The 13,105-nt window shown below is 35.6% G+C and overlaps 1 protein-coding gene across 6 annotated transcripts in view; it reads left to right on the top strand.

The window, feature by feature from the left end:
- Positions 1-13,105, top strand: part of STK31 (serine/threonine kinase 31) — a 123,129-nt gene that overhangs the window by 24,038 nt on the left and 85,986 nt on the right. For all 6 annotated transcript variants that reach the window (XM_025378916.1, XM_025378921.1, XM_025378917.1 and 3 more), the window contains 3 exons: positions 1,049-1,207; positions 7,381-7,739; positions 8,713-8,887. In XM_025378916.1, the coding sequence (XP_025234701.1) occupies positions 1,049-1,207; positions 7,381-7,739; positions 8,713-8,887 (693 nt within the window). The remainder of the gene's footprint in view (positions 1-1,048; positions 1,208-7,380; positions 7,740-8,712; positions 8,888-13,105) is intronic.

The following is a 13,105-nucleotide window of genomic DNA, read 5'->3' as shown; positions in this document are numbered from 1 at the left end:
GTTAAATGTGGTGAGTTTTCTTTGTGTTAAGCTTTTTTTTTTTTTTTTTTTTTTTACATTGTGAATTCTTGGAGGATTTTTAAGAGGATTTAGAGAGATAGAATTCTGAATAGCTGTTTGGTGACAGTTGCATATTGCAGGCTGTGTGAAAGCACCTCTGTAGGATTTCCTTTAGTGTTTTTTCTACACCTGCTTTCTGTACTTAAATTATAATATGTATGTTTTTACTGAACCTGGGAAAGCGATTAAGGATAAAAGATAAAAAGTTAAAAATATGTATGTTTTATAAATATTTTCTTTGGTGTAATAAGATGCTAAGATGTAACAATTTGATTAGTATTCGGAATAACTTGGTTTAAAAAAAATCTCATTTTTTTGCTGTCTTAGGTAATGGTTTATTTTAGTGGAATGGAACTTTCTAATTGACCTTTCTCCTGTGATTTGACAACTGGAGATGATATTTTGCATTTGCTTTTCACTTGGCTTTAATTTTTTAAATTAAAGGACAGTGTGATGTTTGATCTTGAAATAACTATTTTTCTTTTTTACTTTTTAAACGGATGTAGAGCTGGAGGTAAGGGTGGTGAATCTGATTAGTTTACATGGTCTACCTGGAGTGAGTTTAATTGTATCAAAGGAAGTTTGATAACTTTGCCTTTCTTTTCAGATTTTATTCTTTCCAACTTGAAATTGAATTGAATGTTGCTTGATTTTAACATTAGGAGAAACAGGAGAGGGCTGTAAGCTTCATAGGTTGATGTTTATTTAAAATATCAATTGTCAAAAAACAAAAAACACCTTAATGAGAAATGGTACTGTTGGAATTTAACTAGTAGCAAGTAAAGAAATCACTGGAATTTCATGGACTGTGGATTTTTTTTTATTTTGAAGATATTATTAGAGAGCTATTTCTGAATGTATTTTGTCATTTTGAGATAAGAATGCTATTTTGATATACGGGTCATTAACAGAGAGCAGCAAATTGGTGGTTTCTTTGTAAATATTTAATCTGGGGTCAGTATTAGTATTTGTCTCTTATTTTTTCCAGTGTCTGGTGCGGTACATTGACTATGGAAATACTGAAATTCTAAATCGATCTGATATAGTTGAAATTCCTTTGGAGCTGCAGTTTTCTAGTGTCGCCAAAAAGTATAAACTTTGGGGACTACACATTCCTTCTAATCAAGAAGTTACCCAGTTTGATCAGGCAAGTCATGGATTTTAAATATTTTTGCTAATGAAAGTAAAACCATGTGCTTGAAACAAAATGTAAGTATAATTAAATTTTACTTGAATAGAAAAGTCTGTATAAATTAGTGAAAAATAGGAATTATAATTAGAAAGCAATTACATATTTATACTCATTTTTGCTAGGTAAACATTGAACAGGTAAGAATGACATATACATATGTAATATATATAAATAGTTTCTTCTGATGTTTAAAAGGATAGTCTTTTTTTTTTTTTTTTTTTTTTTTTTTTGAGATGGAATCTCACTTTGTTGCCCAGGCTGGAGTGTAGTAGCGCGATCTCGGCTCACTGCAACCTCTGCCTCCCAGGTTCAAGCAATTCTTCTGCCTCAGCCTTCCGAATAGCTGGATTACAGGCCTGTGCCACCATGGCCAGGTAATTTTTGTATTTTTGGTAGAGTCGGGGTTTTACCATGTTGGCCAGGCTGGTCTCGAACTCCTGACCTCAGGTAATCTGCCCACCTTGACCTCCCAAAGTGCTGGGATTACAAGCATGAGCCACTGCGCCTGGCCAAGGATAGTCTCTTATATGATGGAGAAAATAATGAATGCAGTTATTTCTATAATTGTTTTGGGAAGGTATTTATTAAATAAAAGTGATCTTTACCTAGTCCTGATCATAAATACCACAAATTTGAAATTAACGGGGTTATAATCAGATTTTATCATTTTGGCAGAGGCTGATACTGTTTGATGTAAAAATTGGCAGCAGATGTTTTGCTCATGTGGCTTCTAGTTCATATTCCTTTCCACTGAATTTTGGGTTGGTAACCTAATTCTGGAAGACATTCGATAATTTCAGGGGTAGTCTTACAGGAATCCTACCTCTTTTAAAATCTGTTGTACAATAATGATTCTTTTGGTAAATGGTAATGCTGGTAAGAGATATTACATTGCAAAGTAATCAGGTTTGTAATTATTATAATAGCAGCTCAAGTAGCTCATGTGGAAAACAATTTAATCATTGTACGCACTGTAAAGAAATTAATTAAAATTTAATTAATTAATTGAAATTAATTAAAAATTAATTAATTGAAATTAAAATTGCCTCTTTATTTTCCTTTGAGAATCTTGTAGGTGTGTTGGGTATAGTTTTGTATGCTATGTAGTTACTTACAAGAAACATTTCTGTACATAAAACTCAGGCTTTCATAAACATGAAATACAGATATTATAAAATTATACCCTAAGTTTCTGGTTTAAAATCTAAAGTTTGTTACTTTCTTCTTTAATATAAATGCTTTGACCAAGGTTGGGGAGGCTTGTTTTGGATTTCTTTCATGCCTAAAACTCTAAAATCTTGTTTACAGACCTTAGGATATTATCTGCTCTCACTTTATTTTACATATAGGGAAATTGTAGCCTAGAATAATTAAATGACTTCAAGTCATGAAGCTAATTAGGGAAGAGCTAGGCCTAGAACTCAAGTCTATTGTTCTTTTCATAGTAAGATGCACAGATTTGTGTTGATTGAAATACACATGAATCAAGTGGGAAAAAGACATTAAAAAAAGTTAATTTTAGAATTGAATGAATAAACTGAAGCTGAGAATGTTTTTGTATGTTTCAAAGATTCTTTATAGATGGTACTGTATATAAACATTTATATATATATATTTTTTTGTTTTGTTTTGTTTTGTTTTTTTTGGGGGGGATGAAGTCTTGCTCTGTCGCCTAGGCTGGAGTGCAATGGCATGATCTCAGCTCACTGCAACCTCCACCTCTTGGGTTCAAGCGATTCTCCTGTCTCAGTCTCCTGGTAGCTGGAATTACAGGTGCCTGCCACCATGCCCGGCTACTTTTTGTATTTGTAGTAGAGATGGGGTTTCACCATGTTGGCCAGGCTGGTCTTTGAACTCCTGACCTCAAGTGATCCCCCCTACCTGTGCTTCCCAAAGTGCTGGGATTACAGGCATGAGCCACCCAGCTAAACATTTGTATTTGGATGCTTAGTTCAGTAAAAAGATCATTGATTAGAGTTAAGCTAATTGGCACACAATATTTTCTGGAAAAAAATGAACTATTCTTGAATAGCTCTGCTTAAAAGGCCCATGTTTAGTTATTAATTCTCAGTCCAAATTTCAACTCTAATCTTTTATATGAAGTCTTTGCTAATACCCACTTACCCGGTCCTCTGTGGTGTTTTAGTCACTCCGTATATAAAGCCTATAAAGTTGTAATTTTTTCCTCCTCTACAAGCCTAGTGAGTTTGTAGAGATAAGTATTCACTTTTCTATGTCTAATTTCCCTGCCAGGTAGGTGTTAGATGAGCATCAGTTTATCTAGCATTTGAATAAATAGATGAACAGTAGGGATTCAGTAACAACACAAATGCCTCCCTCTTTCCCCTTTTCCAGAAGGTGTCCTGGGCACTGAAATTCCTTCACATTTTTAACTAACACTTTCACGCTATGCTACGGCACAGTCAGAATCGATACCCAGAATGGTAGTTTGCTGAAGATCAAGAATATTACATTACTGTTCCTACGTGCCTGACTTTAAAAATTATATGTAGAGTAAGGGAATGAGAGCTAGAGCTTGGAATTTGTGTTTAACAATTTAAAGACCTTTTAGCTTGTTTTCTAATATATACAAGCAAAATTCCGAGGAATAAAGTAGAAAGCAAATGATCCTTTCTTGTTTCTGAATGAAGCTTACCAGTTTGGAAAACAGAATGAAATATATTTCTAAAAAGTGACATTAATCTTTTTTAATGATTGAAAGCCTTATGTTCTAAACCAATGACCAGATTTATTTTAAAAAGTTAAGTTTTGCCAAGTGCAGTGGCTCATGCCTGTAAAGCCCAGCACTTTGGGAGGCTGAGGTGAGTGGATGGCTTGAGTCCAGGAGTTTGAGATCAGCCTGGGCAATATGGCAAAACTCTGTCTGTACAAAAAATACAGAAAAATTAGCTGGGCATGGTGGTACATGGCTGTAGTCCCAGCTACTCGGGAGACTGAGGTGGGAGGATTGCTTGAGCTTGAGGGGTCAAGGCTGTGAAACCCTGTCTCAAAAAAAAAAAAAAAGTTGTTTTATACCTTTTAAATACCTAAATATATATTTTTAAGTGCAGATATGTATCTCCAGCTCATAAGGGTTAGTGGAAAATATATTTCTTATGATAAAAATCAAATGTTTATATGTAATCTATATAAAAACATACATATTTTTGGTAAAATATAGTATTAAAACACCCATGTATCATATACTCTGTCATTCTTTTTGTTAGTTGGAACTGAAGAAGACTCAGATTTTACTTCAAGTTCAGAGTTCTGTGTTTATGATTATATATGATTCAGGGAGAATCTGTTTGAATAACTTCATACTAATTGTGATTGGTGATTGTAAGTAAAATGAATTTGAATTCAGAGAGAAATCTAAAATTAGATTTCTGCATAAAAATTCTATGCAAGGAGTAACGGACCTTTAGAACATTCAGCTTTAGGTAATTGAAACTTTTGTAGAAAATAGGTTATTTCCATTTGAATTCACATATTGCCCAAAGACAGGGTTCCTTGAAATATTAATAATTGCACATATACCAGCAATAATTTTCAAAGACTTCCTAGGGGCATAAGTTGTTCTTGAATTTTTAGATAGACTTTTGATAATAAGAGTTGAAACCAAGAGTTTTTGTGTGAAAGAGGTTAACTGGAAAACTACATCTAATTGATTAAAATCCTAACATATATTTCAATTATTTACATTTTGAGGTTGTTAGCTTTGCCTGCTTGATCCCATTTGATTGGTGATAACTTCTGGACCTCATTTGTTATTTATATTGATATTCTTGGTGAATTCAAGCCTCTTGATATAATGTGTATATTTCTGAATTTTATGCCTTAAAAAATTTATAAAACCTGTGTTTTTGTTAACCTAAAGTATTTTCTTATTTTGTTTTGTGGATTTAAAAAATTATTTTTTCACCTAGGCACAGGGTGTGTGCCTGTAATCATAACTACTCAGGAGGCTGAAGTGGGAGGATTGCTTGGGCCCAGGAGTTCAAGACCAGCTTGAGCAAACATAGCAAGACCCCATCTACAAAATTATTTTTTTCTTTTTTTTTGGGTAGTGATAGTTGGTGATTCTTGAGCATATGTAGTTTGAGTCTCCTCTGCCCCTTCAGTTGCATCCTTCTAGGCCCAGGTATCCTTAACCTGGTGTTAAAATAAATGTGTCGGCCGGGCGCGGTGGCTCATGCCTGTAATCCCAGCACTTTGGGAGGCCGAGGTGGAGGGATCATGAGGTCAGGAGATTAAGACCATCCTGGCTAACACGGTGAAACCCTGTCTCTACTACAAAATACAAAAAATTAGCTGGTCATGGTGGTGGGTGCCTGTAGAACTGAGATCACGCCACTGCACTCCAGCCTGGGTGACAAAGCCAGACTCCATCTCAAAAAATAAAAAAGAAAAAAAAAATGTGTCCCAATTAAATAATTCTTTTTTGTAATTGTATGTATTTCATGCATTTAAAAACATTATGAGAAAAAGTCCAAAGATTTCACCTGACTGATAAAGGAGCCCCATGGCCACAAAAAGGTTAAGAATTCCTACGTAAGTCTCACTTTTACCCTCTATACTACTGTGTAGTTAAAAAAGAGAAAATAGTTCTTAAAAATATTATTTAGTTTCTTGGACCTTGACTTCCCCACACCCCCTATTTCTTTTAAAAATGTGGCTGGTTTGTATTTGGTGGTTTTTAGTGTGTTTTTTACACTCTTGTTTCTCTGGTTATTATAGGTATGATGTCCTATTTGATTTGCTTTGTTTGCATAAACTATATTGTTTTTCATATTTATAGAGTGGGAATGTAGCTAAAAATACAGCTCCACCTTCTAAGAGAGATACGTTTCATCAGATGATGTCCCTATTTCAAGGAAGTTGTGAACCAGTAAATTTGAGCAGTACCTACCCATTTTGTGTTTTAAATTTATGCTTTATATATTCTGAAAAAGAGTACTTACTTTTAATTTCCTTTATAGTATGCACAGGGTAAAAATCAGGAAAATAACCTAGAGAAATTTGGGAAGAGTAGTTAAGATTGTGTCAAAGTAATTTTAGTAATTACAATTTTATGGAGGAGTAGATAAGTTCTTACTAAAATTAAGTTTCAATATGTTCCAATCCCAAATATGTTTTAGGTATATCTTTGCTTAGTTCTGTTGATGGATATTCAAGAGCTCAAAGTTAGCAAGCACCTAATTTCTCATATGCCAGTTGTACAGTTGTAGCCCTCTTAAGCAAAAGTCTATTTAAGAGAGTTTTGAATGTAGAAGGCCAGACACGGTGGCTCACCCCTCTAATCCCAGCACTTTGAGAGGCCAAGGTGGGTGGATCACTTGAGGTTAGGAGTTTGAGACCAGCTCAGCTGACATGGTGAAACCTCATCTCTACTAAAAATACAAAAATTAGGTGGGTGTGGTGGTGTGTGCCAGTAGTCTCAGTTACTGGGGAGGCTGAGGCAGGAGAATCGCTTGAATAGGGGAGGCGGAGGTTGCAATGAGCCAAGATTGTGCCACTGAACTCCAGCCTGTGCAACAGAGTGAGATTGTGTCTCAAAAAAGAAGAAAAAAAAGTTTTGAATATGTATTTGTGATACCTCACATTTTATAATTTCAGTTTGTTGATTTTTAAATAATTTGTATTTTGTGCTTTCAGTTTGTTTTTTCACTTCTGTTCGTCTTACTTTAAAATCAGAGTTCCTGAGTGCCTCTAAAACTTTTAAAGTTTTGTAAAATTGAGTACCTTTTCTAGATATCAGAGATTCATTTTTATGTGCTGTTGCTTTTCAGGAGAGCATTATATTTAGTTGGGGCCAAAGTAGTCAACGTAATCTGCTGGGTTAAAAAAAACTATTCTAGGATATTTACTTAGTAATACATTTTTAGATTTATAAATATGGCTGCCTATACAAGTATTTAGCTCTACTTCATTTTAGCAAATGTGTAATTGGATTACATTCATATATGTGGAGATGTGTATTTGCATATTATAGACAACATCAAGGTAAGACTTCTGTATATAGAGATTTTAGAATGAAGAAATATGATGCTTGGAAAAAATGGGTAGAAACAAAATAAGGGAAGAGAAATGTTGGTGTAGCTGGTTTATGTTTTCTTCTTTCTTAGGGCACAACCTTTTTGGGGAGCTTGATTTTCGAAAAGGAAATTAAAATGAGAATTAAAGCAACCTCTCAAGATGGAACAGTTATTGCTCAGGCTGAGTATGGCAGTGTGGATATAGGGGAAGAAGTGTTTAAGAAAGGATTTGCAGAGAAATGCAAACTTACTTCCAGAACTGACATCTGTGAGGAAAAAAAATTGGATCCTGGTCAACTTGTTCTCAGGAACCTCAAAAGCCCCATTCCTTTGTGGGGGCATAGATCAAACCAGTCAACTTTCAGCAGGCCCAAGGGGCACTTAAGTGAGAAGCTGACTCTTGACTTGAAGAATGAAAATGATGCAGGAAATCTTATGACATTTCCAAAGTAAGAATTTAGTCTTCACTTAGATTTCTAATTCATTGTAGAGGTCCCTGTCATAGTAGAATAGAAGTTAAGGCTTATGCTTTTGGAATCCTTAACTGTGTCAGTGATTTTAAGGGCTGATGCTGATATTTCTACTTTTCTCAAATGTATTCCTCTCTGCTTTAGCAGGGGTATTTTCATTACAAGCTATTTTGAAAGAAAAATAATTCCTGAATTATTTAAAAGTTTACATACAAACTTTTCATGCCAACTCATTGGAATACACTTATCAAAAATAAAAATCTGCTCCCAAATCTGAATTATTCAGGCAAAGTCAGAATTTCAGATAAGATTTGAAATTTTTCCTATGACTTTAGGAATATTTTAAAGAGTTTCAGGGAATTGCCTTTACTTTTTAAATAAAAGTGAGACTCTTTCTTCTTCTTGTGAAAACTTGTGGTGGAGTTTGATTATTCCGAATAGCTTACTTTTTAGATAATTTTGAATCATCAACTTGAAGCAGAAAGCCAGATTTGATATTTATATGTATCAAAACAGTCTTCTATATCATGGTCCAAGACATGATGCTGTATCTTGGATGATATAGTTGTTTGATGGGATCTCTTCAGTGCTTTAGGAGCTAAACTGTCAAATGGTGGGGGAGGCAGTGAACAGGGGGATCACAGGGAGGAGGCATTGGAAAAAAACTAATACAGAAATGCTTTTTACTTTGTTCTTTGTAGTTGATAGTGCTATGAAGAAGTTGGAATATATTTTCTTAGAGAATTAGAGGCATTGTTGAATTATGACTTCAGTTATAAAATCTTGTTTGCATTAAATTATTTTTTAATATTATGAACTAGGTAAATATTTTAGTTTTCAAAATTAACTTTCAGATATATTGTGGTATAAAAAGACCAAGATAACTTAGATTTGTTTTCTCTGTCATCCTTATTCAGTTTGTTTTTTAAAATAAATGAATTTGTTTTTATAGGGAAAGTTTGGCTGTTGGTGACTTTAATTTAGGGTCTAATGTCAGCCTGGCAAAAATTAAGCAGGACCAGAAACTGATTGAAGAAAATGAAAAACTTAAAACAGAGAAGGACGCTCTTCTCGAAAGTTATAAGGCATTAGAATTGAAAGTAGAACAGATTGCCCAGGAGCTGCAGGTATGTTCAGTGGCTTAAGGTGAAGAGTGTCCAACTGGGAAATCTGTGTACTCATCTGCTGCTATTTATTTTTCTGTCACTTTCCTTTCCTTCCCCACCTCGTCCTCTACTTCTTTGCTAATCCCTGTATTTGTTTATAGGTGAATTTTTGTCTTATACTCCAGACTAATCGTCTTTGGATTTCATTGGATGTTTGAAAATTTAATAGTTTCTAATTTACATTTCCCTTTATGTTCTAAAAACTTTTCAACTAAGGCAATTTTCAAACACTGTAAAAGGAGAGAGACTTGAATAATTAATTCTCATGTACCCATCACCCAGTTTTTACAATTATAACACATGGCCAATCTTTTTAAAAATTTATACTTCCTGGATTATTTTAGAAGTCCCATTGCTATTATTTCATAGTCTTCAGTATGTATGACTAATAGAAAAAGACTTTAAAAAACCATAATAATAATACTATTCATACTTAAAAATAAACAATAATTCCTTAATATTATTTATATCTAGGCAGTATTCAAATTTGCCATATTGTGTCATGAATGCCACATGATTGTAGACATGTTGATTGTAGTTCTCTCCAATCAGGATCCCAGTTAGGCACCTACATTGCATTTTGGTTGATATTTCTCTTAAATTGCTTTAATCTGTATCCTTGTGTTGCTTAACTGGCTTTTTGATCTCCACGTGTGTCTTCTTTTATGGTAATCAGGTCTCCAGATTTGCTCAGATTCTAGTTCAAAAATATTTCCCCCCCAGGAATACAGTGTGGTTGATAAATGAATGTGTGTGTATGTGTGTGTGTGTGTGTTTTACACCAAATCTGTTGTTCCTGCACTAGTTCTCCAATTCTCTGACACCAACTGGGTGTCTAATAATTCAGTTCCATTCTGACACTACACTACCTGTACTTAGCATATACCCTACAAGTTAAGGACTCAGTTCCATAATCTGCCTCTACTTTAGATGCCAGCCACAAGTGGGGTCCCCAGGCTGCTTGCATACATACCTACCCACTCTAAATTTGGGGTTTCCCATGACCCTGCCTGAGGTTAGATAATTCACTAGAACTACTCACAGAACTCAAGGAAGTGCTATACTTAGAGTTGTATTATTAAAGATATAACTCAGAAACAGCCAAATAATGGAAAATAGGCATAAGGCAAGGTACTGGGGCAGGAGGTACACAGCTTCCATGCCCTCTCTGAGTGTACCACCCTCCCAGGTCATGGATGTGTTCATCAACCCAGAAGCTCCCCAAATCTCATTATTCAGAGTTTTTTTGGTTTTGTTTGCTTGTTTGTTTTGAGACAGTCTTGCTCTGTTGCTTAGGCTGGAGTGCAGTGGTGTAATTTCTGCTCGCTGCAACTTCTGACCCCGGACTCAAGCAATCCACTTATTCCAGTCTCCTGGCTAGCTGGGACTACAGGCGTGTGCCCCATTCCTGGCTAATTTTTTGTGTTTTCTTTTCTTTTCTTTTTTTTAAACTAAAACTTGCCTTATTTATATCCCCAATGGCGTGATCTTGGCTCATTGCAACCTTTGCTTCCTAGGTTCAAATGATTGTCCTGCCTCAGCCTCCTGAGAGCTGGCATTACAGGCACCCACCACTATGCCTGGCAAATTTTTGTATTTTTGGTAGAGACAGGGTTTCACCATGTTGGCCAGGCTGGTTTCGAACTCCTCAGGTGATCCACCTGCCTCTGCCTCCCAAAGTGCTGGGATTACAGGCATGAGCCACTGTGCTCAGCCCACATTTTCTTTATCCAGTCTATCATTGATGGGCATTTGGGTTGGTTCCAAGTCTTTGCCATTGTAAATAGTGCTGCAGTAAACATACGTGTGCGTGTGTCTTTATAGTAGAATGATTTATTATCCTTTGGGTATATACCCAGTAATGGGATTGCTGGGTCAAATGGTATTTCTGGTTCTAGATCCTTGAGGAATTGCCACACTGTCTTCCGCAGTGGTTGAACTAATTTGCACTCTCACCAACAGTGTAGAAGTGTTCCTCTTTCTCCACATCCTCTCCAGCATCTGTTGTTTCCTGACTTTTTAATGATTGCCGTTCTAACTGGTGTAAGATGGTATCTCATTGTAGTTTTGATTTGCATTTCCCTAATGACCAGTGATGATGAGGTTTTTTTCATATGCTTGTTAGCCGCATAAATGTCTTCTTTTGAGAAGTGCCTGTTCATATCCTTTGCCCATGTTTTGGTGGTGGTGTTTTTTTCTTGTAAATTTGTTTTAAGTTCCTTGTAGATTCTGGATATTAACCCTTTGTCAGATGGATAGATTGCAAAAATTTTCTCCCATTCTGTAGGTTGCCCGTTCACTCTGATGGTAGTTTCTTTTGCTGTGCAGAAGCTCTTTAGTTTAATTAGATCCCATTTGTCAATTTTGGCTTTTGTTGCCATTGCTTTTGGTGTTTTAGTCATGAAGTCTTTGCCCGTGCCTATGTCCTGAATGGTATTGCCTAGGTTTTCTTCTAGGGTTTTTATTGTTTGGGGTTTTACATTTAAGTCTTTAATCCATCTTGAATTAATTTTTGTATAAGGTATAAGGAAGGGGTCCAGTTTCAATTTTCTACGTATGGCTAGCCAGTTTTCCCAACACCATTTATTAAATAGGGAATCCTTTCCCCATTTCTTGTTTTTGTCAGGTTTGTCAAAGATCAGATGGTTGTAGATGTGTGGTGTTATTTCTGAGGCCTCTGTTCTGTTCCATTGATCTTTATATCTGTTTTGGTACCAGTAGCATGCTGTTTTGGTTACTCTAGCCTTGTAGTATAGTTTGAAGTCAAATAGTGTGATGTCTCCAGCTTTGTTCTTTTTGCTTAGGATTGTCTTGGCTATACAGGCTCTTTTTTGGTTCCATATGAAATTTAAAGTAGTTTTTTCTAGTTCTGTGAAGAAAGTCAATGGTAGTTTGATGGGAATAGTATTGAATCTATCGATTACTTTGGGCAGTATGACTATTTTCATGGTATTGATTCTTCCTGTCCACGAGCATGGAATTGTATTTTCTGTACAGGGGGGGTTTGCTATGTTGCCTGGGCTGGTCTCAAACCTCTGGGCTCAAGCAACCCTTCCTCTTTTGGCTCCAGAGTTGCTGGGACTACAGGTGAGCCACCATGCCTTGCTAAATTAATGAATTTTAAACACATTTGACATGTTTTAATCCACTGAAGCCATTTTTTTTTCTTTTCGATGCACACATTATCCCCTTTGAAGTCTTTTTAAATTAGCTGCTGTGTCCTTTTGACATCATAACAGATGATATTCATAATGGATAAATCACCATTATTAAGTTTTTCATTAATCTGTGACCTAATGATTTTTGCAGCCATCGATGATTGCTGTCTGCAGCCATGTTTTCATCAGGTTCTGTATTTCTTAGAAGGAAAATTCCAACTATTTGGTCATGGTGAAGTCTAGTTTGTTCAGTAAAGGCAAGCTAACTTGATTCATTCCCTTTATATGTACATGTTTTCAAAAAATAAGTTTATTCCCTAGCATTGTCCAGTGTTGACCAGCAAGGGTTATTTGTTCTCCTTAAGTGTTATTATGAACTAATGAATTTTAAACATATATGAGTGTTTTAATTCGCTGCAGCCATTATTCTTTTTGATGCCCAGCTTATACTCTTTGGAAGTCTTTTTAAGTTGTTGCTCTGCCCTTTTGATGTGATTCCAGTAGTCTGATAGCTTCCTTGTTTTCTGGTGTCACAGGATGTTCCGTGCTCATCTGCATTTCCTACCCTAATCCTGGAAGAGTTATTTCTCCAAGCTGTAGTTCTTTTTAGTGGCAAGAGGTATTTAGATACCAGACTTTGGGTTCTAGGGTTGTATATAGCTATTGATTCAGTCTTTGCTTCTAGGTTATGGAATGTCTAATGGATAGGGTTAGGAAATACTAATTTTGTTTTCTAATGCTATACTGAGATACCATTTACATACAGTAAAAATGCACAAGTGCTGTGTGGAGTTTGGTAAATTTTGACATATGTATACACGCATGTAACCTGAATCACCCTCATCAAGATTGGCTGATCAAACTAGCATGAATCAGATATTTCACCTAGAATCAAGCTCTACCAATAATTTCAGGGACACAGTTGGTAACAAAGAGATTCCTTTGTTCCAGAGCAGGTGCCCCAGTCTCTGACCAGAGGCTAGAATGTCTGCTGTGGCTACTGTTGCCAGGCATCAAACAA

Source organism: Theropithecus gelada, chromosome 3, assembly GCF_003255815.1.
Source record: "Theropithecus gelada isolate Dixy chromosome 3, Tgel_1.0, whole genome shotgun sequence".
Classification (NCBI taxonomy): Eukaryota; Metazoa; Chordata; class Mammalia; order Primates; family Cercopithecidae; genus Theropithecus; species Theropithecus gelada.
Note: the sequence above shows the minus strand (reverse complement) of the source record. Positions and strands in the feature narration are given on the sequence as shown.